Source organism: Verruconis gallopava, assembly GCF_000836295.1.
Source record: "Verruconis gallopava strain CBS 43764 unplaced genomic scaffold supercont1.182, whole genome shotgun sequence".
Lineage (NCBI taxonomy): Eukaryota > Fungi > Ascomycota > Dothideomycetes > Venturiales > Sympoventuriaceae > Verruconis > Verruconis gallopava.
Genome location: NW_015622318.1, coordinates 1 through 11,679, shown reverse-complemented (window position 1 = coordinate 11,679; position 11,679 = coordinate 1). Strand labels below are relative to the sequence as shown.

General features: G+C 44.3%; 2 protein-coding genes across 2 annotated transcripts; one reads left to right on the top strand and one right to left on the bottom strand.

Annotated features, from left to right (window-relative positions):
* Nucleotides 1-3,911: 3,911 nt before the first annotated feature.
* On the top strand, nucleotides 3,912-9,285 carry PV09_09786 (uncharacterized protein; the record flags this gene model as incomplete). Its single annotated transcript, XM_016363922.1, has 7 exons — nucleotides 3,912-4,265; nucleotides 4,324-5,361; nucleotides 5,421-5,728; nucleotides 6,865-8,290; nucleotides 8,362-8,468; nucleotides 8,518-8,813; nucleotides 8,900-9,285. The coding sequence occupies 7 exons, from the start codon at nucleotides 3,912-3,914 to the stop codon at nucleotides 9,283-9,285; spliced, it is 3,915 nt and encodes a 1,304-aa protein (XP_016208251.1).
* A 140-nt stretch (nucleotides 9,286-9,425) lies between these two features.
* PV09_09785 (uncharacterized protein) lies at nucleotides 9,426-9,859 on the bottom strand (the record flags this gene model as incomplete). The annotated part of the gene is made up of 2 exons (XM_016363921.1): nucleotides 9,426-9,676; nucleotides 9,739-9,859. Coding segments are annotated over 2 exons (372 nt in total), but the record flags the coding sequence as incomplete, so codon positions are not given.
* Between the last annotated feature and the right edge of the window lie 1,820 nt (nucleotides 9,860-11,679).

Here is an 11,679-nt window from a genome sequence, read left to right as displayed (position 1 = left end):
TGAGACTCATGCATACAGTCTCATCTGCCAAGGCTGAGACTCGTGCAGAAGTCTCACCTGCCAAGACTGAGACTCGTGCAGAAGTCTCACATGCCAAGACTGAGACTGCCACTTGGCATTGCTTGGCAATGACCCATGTTACCCTGGCTGTACTGACAAGTACGCCGTAACACACATATATATAGGTAAAGCTATATTAGGCGCATATATAATAATATTAAAGTCTAATAATAAAAAAATATAAATAAGGCTATTACTATTATTAGTTAATAATTAAATAATTAGTTTAAAAGGGGTAGAAGCAGTAGTAGTAGTAATAGTTACCAGGCCGCATGCTGACCATGCTAAGAAGCCGCATGCTCACCATGGCTGCCTCAGCGCCTTAGGCAGCCATAATGCAGCCAATAAGAGGAGGGCACTAGCCCCCCATCCGGTAAGGCGTTGGCCGCGTGGTCACCATGCGACGGTGGACTAGACCTTAAGGTATTTTCCTACTTGAAGATCTGCAGCTGATATAACTGCTTACTCCTCCGGCAACTGTCATCATGAATGGGATAAGATAAGGTTTCAATTTCTATACTGAAGAGTCGCCGGCCAGTAATATTGACCCTCGGCGAGCAAACGCGGACCTCACTTTAGTAGAATTACCCTGTCCAAATTTTAAACCAGAGTACACACCTGTAACAGGCTATGCCTACACTAGGGCTGCGCCACTATGCACTATAAGGGGGGGGGGTTAGCTCTAATGCGGACTAGTGCTTAAAGAACCTTAAGACTTATAGGATTGAGTCTTTTTCCTTCCTTCTCTCTCCTCATCTTGGTTGTAGATAGCACCTGGACTAGATAGCTGGAATCCAGTTACTATAGGCCGCTCACAACACCATCCAAGGTGACAAGTATTACTAACCTAATTTAGGCGGAACAAGCGTAATGAAAGCTCGGGAAATACCCCACATAATCAACTTCTTTGCGGGAATAGTCCACAGAGGGGTCACCCAACAAACTATTGCCTCTCAAAGTGGTGGAAGACTTGAAATATATAGTCACGCCGTGAATTCAGGGTATTATTTGAAACGTCAATTGTCTTTTAGCTCCTTGCCCTGTATTCAGGAAATCTGCTCGACAGCCCGAATTGACCTCTAAGATCCCAAAACATGGAGCCTCGTCGCCTTCCACCAAACACATCTTTGGCAAAATTCCAAATATTCTGCAAGCGGGCGGAACAGATTTGTGGCAACGAAAATGTCTTAATTATATCGAAATCGACCGAATTGATTGATGGTGACTACATAACACCCTGCAAAGCTCACGATATGCACAGCCTTTATAGCCGTGAAACTTTTGTGGCCTCCGCGCTCATCTCTCCCCGCTCTGTTCCCGAGGTCCAGGATATTGTCCGTCTATGCAATGAATTCTCTATACCCATGTGGCCGTACTCTATCGGTCGCAATACTGGATATGGTGGTACTGCACCCAGGGTGTCAGGAAGCATTGGTGTAGACCTCGGGAGGCACTTGAACAGGGTATTGGAAGTCAATCTGGAAGGAGCCTACGCCCTAGTTGAACCTGGTGTCACTTTTGCTAGCCTACATGAGTATCTTGAAGAGAGAAACTTGAGAGAGCACTTATGGCTTGACGTATGACATTATCCTAGTATACTGCTCCGGTAAACTGAAAAGAGTAATGCAGGTTCCAGATCTTGGCGGTGGTTCAATCATTGGTATAGGTTTAGCTATCAGAACTTGTATAAGCTACTGAACATATTCCAGGAAACGCTGTTGAACGCGGTGTCGGCTACAGTAAGCCATTACACAGTGGTCATTCAAGCGAACGCCTCCGCTGACATTTATATCCGTACAGCACCCTATGGCGGTAAGTAAGGTTTAAATAACTACGGTCAGAGAGTAGCCAACTCATACAATTTAAGATCATTGGATGATGCATTGCGGTCTTGAAGTGATTCTGCCCGACGGCGAACTTATTCGAACTGGCATGGGAGCGCTCCCCGATCCGACTGTCGCGAAAGCAGGTCTTCCGCCTCATGAGCAACCAGGAAATCGTTGCTGGCAGCTATTCAACTACGGCTTCGGACCTTACAATGACGGAATATTCACGCAGAGCAACCTAGGCATTGTGGTAAAGATGGGTATCTGGGTGCGTTTGTTCTTCCGCATACTAAGATCCTAAGAGTTAACCTGCTTTTAGTTAATGCCAAACCCAGGGGGCTACCAGGCTTATATGATTACATTTCCCAGGGATGACGATCTCGAGCTTATAGTGGACACGATCCGTCCACTTCGATTGGTAAGCTTTTTGCTGTGTATATGCAATCACTATTAAAATTTCCATATAGCAAATGGTTCTCCAGAATGTACCTACTTTGCGTCATATCCTTCTGGATGCCGCAGTCGCAGGAAGTAAATCATCGTATACTAACAAAACTGGACCCTTGAACGATGCCGAATTGGACGCCATCGCGAAGCGTCTGGAGCTGGGTAGATGGAACTTCTACGGCGCAGTCTACGTAAGTGGATTTTTTTGTGAGACCTTTCTCGAAGTCTGCAAAGCAGTCTTTATTCAAGATCAGGTCTTAATATATAATTTGATAAAGCTCTGCTAACTGCGGTTGCTCAACTAGGGACCCGAGCCAATTCGAAATATTCTGCTCGACACAATTAAAAAGGCTTTCCTCGTCATTCCAGGATCCAAGTTTTATCTCCCAGAGAACCGCAATGAGCCTTATAGTGTTTTGCATACAAGAGCAAAGACGTTACAGGGAATTCCGTCTTTGGACGAACTAAGGTGGATCAAGTATAAGATCCTCAAATCTCTTGGACAGCTTCATGAGTCTGATTTTCAACAGTTGGTTGCCGAATGGAGCTCATCTCTTTTTCTCTCCTATAGCGAAAATATCGGGCAAGGATGCGAATCTCCAGTACGAAGTGACAAAGCGCCGGTGCACAGAAGCTGGGTTGGACTTCATTGGTACATTTACAATCGGGATGCGAGAGATGCGTAAGACTTCAGTGTTATTGGGATAAACGATAAATTAATATTTTTAGATCATATCGTTTGCATAGTTTTCGACCGTGAAAACCCCGAATCTCAACAAAAAGCACGCTGGTTGATTCGAACACTCATCAGAGATTGTGCGGCCTATGGCTGGGGCGAGTACAGGACACACATAGCGATGATGGATCAAATTGCGAATACATATAATTTCAATGACAACGCTCAGATGAAGCTCAATGAAAAGATCAAAAATGCGCTGGATCCGAATGGGATCCTTGCACCTGGAAAGAATGGTATATGGCCTCGGCAATATGATAAGAAAGTCTGGATCATTAATGAGAATGAGCAAACCCCAGTGGCACCGGAGTAACTTTAAAGTGATGTATTTAAGATTGATCTTGAAATCCGTATCAAATAAATTCATGTTTTCTTCCTACACTACTGGTAAGGCCTTTACCGTACAGAGCTGCCGCGCGCGGACATCCTGAACCATTACCATCACCTGTCAAACTACGTCCTGCTTCTTTTACGTGTCAAAATCTTTGATGCAGCGTGATTGAACGCAAATGAGACACTTTTCCAATTGGAAAGAACCCCACAACACTATGGATTTTCCCCGCCACTAATGCAGCGTGTAAATTCGTGCACATTTCCATTTCAGAATTCGATGAATAAGAAACATCCAAAAGTATCATATGACCCACGACACATTCTCATATTGGTACAAAGCGGGTAATACCCCACAATCATAATTTTGCAAAGATCAGAGCGTGCAGTCGACTAAGTGACGGCAGAAGCAAGTGCGTATAGCAAATGTACACCCAGATCTCATATATCAAGGCCTGATCCAGTTCTAGTAAGAAGAAGCTTCCATCGGCAAACTTCTACGTAGTCTAGTCATGGAAGTAAACACTACTGTTCTCAATACCGAAATCTTCGAGAGTCGTGACAGGAGGCTCGCTTTAGAGTTTCTTAAGCCTCGCAGCGCATTTACTATCATACTCATTCTTTGGCTTCTAGATATCATTTACAAATGTACGTTCCATCCGCTAGCAAAGGTCCCCGGTCCTTTCCTGGCGAGATTCAGTCAGGCCTGGAGAAACATCAGGTATTTCAGGGGCACTTGGCACGACGACGTGGTTGCCCTTCACAGAGAATACGGGCGCATAGTTCGAGTCGCCCCAAATGAAGTCAGTGTTGTGGACACTGCTGCTTTGAAACATCTGTACGGTCACGGAACGAAGGCTTTGAAGGTATGAATCCTTTGGCTGATGCAAATATATTGTGTTCTAACGTATGAAACGTATGTAGACTCATTGGTACGATACTTGGAAGATTCCTAACATGACCGAAAGCTTCTTTTCATCTACCGACGTCAAGATCCATCGACATCTTCGCTCCCGAGTCTCCAGTGCTTATTCGATGACATCCGTTCTCGCAATGGAGCCATTCATTCAGCAAGTTGCCGACGAATGTTGGCGCAAGTTCAGCGAATTCGCGGATACTAATCAGCCAGTGCCTATGCACCAGTGGGGAAACTACTTCGCCTTTGACGTGGTAGGAACCTTAGCAATGGGCGGTAAGATAGGTTTCATTGAGCAAGGCCGAGACGTGGACGGTATTATACGATCCATCCATGACGGGTTCTATACCATGGCAAACATGGGTAACATGCCTCTACAGATGTTCTGGTTCAACAACAAGGTTGCACAGTTCGTAATTAAGAGATTTGGGGGAAAACGATTCAACGCATTTTCGGTCTTCCTCGAGTGGTTGGAAAAAAGAGTCGAAGATCGACTGCAAAACGGACTTCAAGGCAAGAGGCGAGACATGCTTCAGCACTTTATAGAGGCCAAGGATATGAGTGGGCGGCCGGTGAAGAAGGGAGACATCATGATTGAAGGGGTCAATATCCTTGGGGCTGGGGCCGACACAACTACTATCGGAATTCTGGCAATCATTGGAGCCCTTTTGCAGCACCCAAAGCAGCTTGAGCGTCTGCAGAAGGAAATTGATGAGGCGTATGAGTCTCTGGGTCTTGGTGGAACTGATGAAATCAGTTTCAAAGATGCCGAGAAGTTGCCATTCCTCTCTGCTGTAATCAAGGAGAGCACGCGATTGCACCCTTCCATTCAGTACCAACTACCCCGGTACGTACCTCGAGGAGGTAGTCAAGTTGGACCGCATCGTCTGCCTGAGGGTAGTATTTGTGGCATCAGTCCTGCTGCGATGAACAGATCCAAAGAGATCTTTGGAGAAGACGCTGAAGATTGGAGTCCCGACCGGTGGATAGCAAGGAACGAGGATGAAGAGAACACAATAAAGGAGCGCAACGCACTCCTGACCACGGTAAATGATCACTGACTCATTTGGCATAGACACAGAGCAAGACTGACGAAGTACAACAGTTTGGAATGGGCAGTCGCGTGTGTATCGGAAAGAATCTTGCGATGGTGGAAATGTACAAATTCACCGCCCAATTCTTCAGACACTTCGACGCCGAGCTTGTCGACAAGTCAAGACCATGGGTGATCAAGACCCAGTGGTTTGCTTTTCAGCACGATTTTTGGGTCAACCTTCGGCGAAGGGAGCACAAGAGGCTTAGATGCAATGGGAAAGACGGCCTCGCAGATTCCATCAAGCAGCTAAGTAAGGAGCTGGGTGAGTCTGAACCGGCGCAGCAAGTAGGTTGGAGTTCAGAACAGCAAGCTCCCATGTAACAGATTTGACAATCGTATTTTTCGGAGCACGGCAGAATAGAACCAGGTTCAGAGACCCGTAATGTGAGGTTTAGTCCAAGTCTTGCTAATTGAGTTTCGGCAACGGCAAATTTGTGTCGCAAAATCCTTTCGACGTGCATTCTCAGGCTGCGTCATGGTCAACTTTGCCCACTGCACCGTATTTGATCGGGCATTACCCCACTCCCACAAAGTCACCCTAGGTAATCACGTGCCAACCCAACGTCGTCCCATCTGCATTGATCAATTTGGCGCTAATGTCTTCCTTACCATGCCCTCTAAAGAAGCCCCTGACTGCAAACTGGCTGTACCCAGTAATGTGCGATGACCTGATGGTGAGAATCTACATTCTGTATATGCTAGTTCTAGTAGTTGACCATCAGTATCCAACACACGCCCGTTCGGGTTCATTCTCGTTTTGTCAGGAATGTCTTTTGTAGTGCTGGTGGTGTGGGAACCATTTGAACGTTATAAGTACAGTAAGAACCTTCTCACCCGGCAGTTGTTGAGCTTGCCAATACCGAGCGCGGCTCTGATTGGATTGCGCTCGAGGGCTGGGAGCATCACCTCCTACCCCGCATGAATCCGCCCTCCTTTTGCCATGTTGTTTGACGCCACTGGAAAAATCATGCTGAAATCTGGGGAAGGTCAACGGCTACCCCATGGGATGTGCTTTCAGCATTTTTGAACTTGCTCGTTCCTTGGACTAGACTGTGTGCCTGGACCCAATATACCTGTTTCCTAATGAACACGCGCATTTCTTTGCCTATAAAACGCGTCTCTACTGACAACGGGCTTGCATTCCGATCAAATTTTGCGAATTGCTGAACGACAATGTCAGATGTCCCCAGACAGATGAACCCTTCTCTTCGGTGCTTGGAATGTGACGCTCAGTTCGGCCGCTCGGAGCACCTCGAACGTCATATTCTCTCTCGTACGTTTCGTCGCGGTAAGGAACTAGTAGACCTCAGCTACTAACGGGCATTTGAAAGACGGAAGCGAACGTCCTTTCCGATGCACATTCTGTACGCAGACATTTAAGCGAAGGTCAGCTCTGCTCTGGTCTCCGCAGTTCCAACCCCAATCCATGATATGGGAAACTCACGCCGCATAGGGATGTCTTGAAGCGACACTGGAGAACGTGTAAGTTTCGACAAGAACAAGATGAGCAAATACCATGGCTACCGCCGAAGACGAGGGGCAAGAAGAGGAAGGCTTGTGATCGTTGCGTGCGCCTTAAGAGGGCTTGCTCATCAGGATACTGGTGCGGCAGCTGTAAGGAGCATAACTATGTCTGCACTTTCAATGGTGTGGCGCAGAAACAAGTGCACAATGGCAGTGATGACGCCGGACCTGTGTCCCTGGAGGACCAGTCTTCACTGCAGGAACGCGAGCTAGCAAGTATGCAAGCTAGTGCTGAACAAATCGATCACAGTAATATTATCATTCCAGGGTTTGACACGGCCTTTGACTTAGAATTGCTTCGAAAAGACGAGGGTCATGAAAATTTTGATACATCTTGGCTATTTGAAACGGAGGAAAAAAACGGCAGTCCGCTTCTACTCAACCATACACCTTTGCGAGAGGCCACAGAGTTTTGGTTGGATATCCCTTCTGATCGGGACATAGGCTCTATCAGCAATTTCCCCTTTCTTAGTAAATTCACCACAGAGGGCGGGTTTTTGGAATCCTTTGATTGCGGATCGCTCATTCAAAGACAGAAAATCGCTGAACAAAGCTTTGAGAACTTTCTGTCGATGCAAAAGCCACATTTGCACGACGAAGGAATTGGTTTTGGCTCGTCTGCATCAGTTCATGGTAGCTCTTCATACGTCGATACCGCCGGCGGAAACAACCCGTCTATTCTCTTCGTCTCGAACCAACTTCGGTGGCATTTCGACACATGCACACTTGAGTCGGGCTTATTCTCTCAGTCTGAACTAGATGCAACTCGAGTCAATTTGGATCCGAGTCCTTCCTACAGCTTTCTCAGTAGTGGATCACTGCAGCTATTACTGAATGATGATGAACTCTCGCCCAAGACGTACGAGATCGTTAAGGAGATAAAATTCATTACATGCAACAAGCCGAGGGGAAGCAAGATAACTATCAGTTGGTCACCCAAGCTGGAGCATATGTGTTTTGATTTCTTTTCACCAGACAATCTACGGAGGTTTCTAAATTTTTTCTGGTGTTGCTGGTATCCGAATTGCCCCATCATCCATCGGCCGACCTTTGTCGCATCGAGCACTTGCCATATGCTTCTTTTATCAATGGTCCTCATAGGGGCTTGTATGTCTCCTGATGAAGGCGATCATGCTAATGCGAACCTCTGGTTCAATAGTGTGGAGGAAATGATCTTTAGTTGCGATGACCTCTATGATATTGACTCGGACGACCCTGCTCTGGATTCTGCTAGAAGGAGAAGAGGTCTAGAGATTTTGCAGGCGGCCTACTTCGTCTGTCTACTTCAGAACTGGGAGGGCTCCGAGGAAAGCAAACGCCGAATACGACGACATCGATATACCACGTTGATTGCAGTGAGTAGATGATTCAGTCAGAAATCGATTTCCTCAGACTTTCGATGCTAACTTTTGGTCTGATTTGACAGTTTGCCAGGGATTATGGCTTCTCGAATGCCACATTACAAAATCTTCATATTGAGGATATCTCCACATTTCAATGGGGCGATTTTGTGAGAAAGGAGTCATTAATAAGGCACATGTCCCGCAATCTAGAACTGAATTGAGACTGACATCACACTCAGAACATTCACTTTTATATTTTTACTTGATACAGCCTTTGCCATCTTCAATAGCTTGCCTCCCAGACTAGTGGTACGCGAGTTGAAGATGGATCTCGCTTGCCCGGAGCCTTGCTTTCAAGCGTGTTCATTCGAGGAGTGCTTTGTCCAGTTGCGTGCTTGGACTTCTCCCCAAACACACCGACAAATGCTCGACGTATCTTCAGCTGTTGAGCTCATGTGTCATCCCCAAATATCCCGCCAATGTCAAGTCAGACTGAACTCGCTCAGCACCCTCAATATGTTCACCTTGGTAACAGGTAAGAGTATTAGCGCTTGACCTTTGCCATTCATGTCGCTAGCCCAAGGTACTGACAATAATGAATCGAATACTGATCTACAGCAGCACTTCATTCGCTGGCCTTCAGTATCCAAAATTCTCTCATCTCTGACTCTGAGATGTCGCCTCTTCACTCAGGTATCGAAAATTGGAAGCAATTGTGGGTTACAGGCAATCTTAGGGAGATGCCAGAAATTGACGAGCAAGATTTGCTGGCGACGATGTGGAAGCGTGTCGGATTCTTCCAGCATGCATTGGAGTTTTGGCTCCTGGTCAAAGCAACGGTGGGTCAGATGCACAGCTTGCGACCTAATCAGAGCTGCACATATGTCGTTGATAATAGCTTAGGAGATGGAGCACGCAGCGTGAGATCAATGAAGTATGACGCGGACATGAGTCAGGTCCACGCAATCATCACAGCGTTGCAAAACTTCAATCTGTCGGAACTGTGAGACCTCGCGTGCCTCCTCAATACTGAATACAGTCTCCCTGGGGGACAAACTCATCACTCAAATATATATCCAGAAGATGAATCAATGTGCAGACGCTGAGCAAGCGCGTTTTATTTATAGAAATGCAACGACTGTGTATTTCAATATGAAAGTAAACCTTGTTTGCCCCATTCGCCGCCAATTCCGCTCTCCCTGTGACCAGAAAAATATGCAATAGGCAGCGGCTTTTCAAAGCTGTTTATCCATACAAAGCCGGTTTCAAGCCGGCGGCCTATGCACTCCGCATGAGCCGAGGTCCGCAGACCAGACGCAACTTCCGAGTCCCGACATGGTTTCACACGCTTGATAACCTCGTCTTCAGTCTCCCATTCTATAATAGGCTTAAGCGGCCCTGGAATGAAGTTAGACACCCACTCTCTTATTAGAATATATTCTGGATAAAGTGGCACATACCGAATTGTTCCTTACGAACGACGTTTGCGTCGTCTGGAGGTCGGTCGATAATCGTTGGCTGAATCCACAATCCAGGCCCGTCATCGAACCCTCCGCCGGTCGCGATCTCATACTCGCGAGCCTTTCAGTCCTCAGGCATATCATTGACAATTGCGTGCTGCATACTGTTCAGTCCAGAGGTTGTTTTAGGCTTAGGGTATAAACTGAGGATATTTTTTCACAATTTTTTGAAAAGCCTATAAGATAGAGCTAGTCTTAAGGTTTATATAGGATATTAGTTTATCTATATAGCTATTATATTAAGGGTGTTATGCTTTTTTAAAAATTTCAATATTTGAGTTTTTTTTGGATCGGGTGCCAAGAGCGTCACAATTCAGTGGTCCGTATATAGGTAGGATGCTAAGAGCATTATAATTCAGGTAGCCTATATATAGGTGGGGTAAGGAGGGATACCAAGAGTATTATAATTTAATAGCCTAAGTATAGGAGGGGTCCTAAAAGCATTATAATTCAATAACCTATATATAGGAGGGGTACTATAAAAGGTTAATATCTGTGTTACGAAGTAACATGGGAATCACGTGAAAGGAAAATGATCATATTAATTATTCATAGTTAAGGTAATTAGTATTAAGAAAGTATTCCTAATAAAAGTTAAATTACTGATTTATTAGATAGGGTAAGGAATAATATCTTATATCTACTATCTTTAAGAGAAGTAGTAGAAGTTAATAATAGTCTGATCTATTAAAGAAAAAGGTTAAGATTACTTTAAATATAAATACTATTAGGCTATTAATATTTAGAATAGTAGTACCTCTACCACCTCTACCACTACTAAGAGATCCGGAAATTCTACCAGATATTTAATTATCTAATAATTCTGACTCTAGAAGCAAAGTGTTACGAAGTAACACGTGATCAGTCACATGAGTGATCATTTTGATCATTTTTGGGAAAATGATCAAAATGAGCGCATTAGCCAATGGTTGAGGGTTAGGATACTGTTGATTGGTCAGAGTGATCATTCTGATCATTTTGCCAAGAATGATCAGAATGAGCAAGGCAATAAGGATATCAGGAAAACGGTCTATATAAACGTCCTGTCTCTACAGATATTTCAGTCTCTGTAATTCAACTGTCTAGCGTAGCTAGTAGTTAGTTTGAATACATTCTCATACTTCTGAAGCTCATACCATTCTAAGTCACAAACGTAACTATCTTATTATATTCCTTCCTTAATAAGCTCTGGTTATACATTGTTCCCTTGCTCTAGGAAGCTAATCCCTTCCGAAGTGGCTTACATTGGTGAAGCCAGCCGGTATTGGGAAAGTATTCCTAACACAAAGATCTATTTAATAATAATATGGCTTAACCTAAAGTTAATCTACTTAAATCTTTTAAAGGGGAATAATCCAAATATAAGGCCTTCAGGTCTCAGCTTAGAATTTATATCTATTAGAACCAGGATAAGCTTAAAACTGAAGAGAAGAAAGTTATATATATAATTTCTTACTTAAGAGGAAATATATATACCTGGATCTAGAGGTAAATTAATTAATATATCCTAAAGAAGGGAGATATTCTATATAATATTAAAAGGATTTTCTAAAGCTACTTAATATTTATAAGAGAAATAGACTAGTACTTTTAGTAAATTAATAAGGCTTATCTAGCTAAAAAGAAGTTATTAAAACTATATTAAAAGTTAGATATAAGTTCCTATATAATTAAATTTAAAAAATAGGCTATACTTTTAAATTAGAATAATAATATACTCTATACTAAGTTCTTTATAGGATTTAAACTAGAAGTTAAAGCCTAGTTACAGCTTAAAGAGAAAGAGATTGTTACGAAGTAACACGTGAGTAGATTCAGGAGAACGCTGATTGGTAGGAGCGATCATTTCGCTCAGTATTGAGCAAAATGAGCGCGCCGACC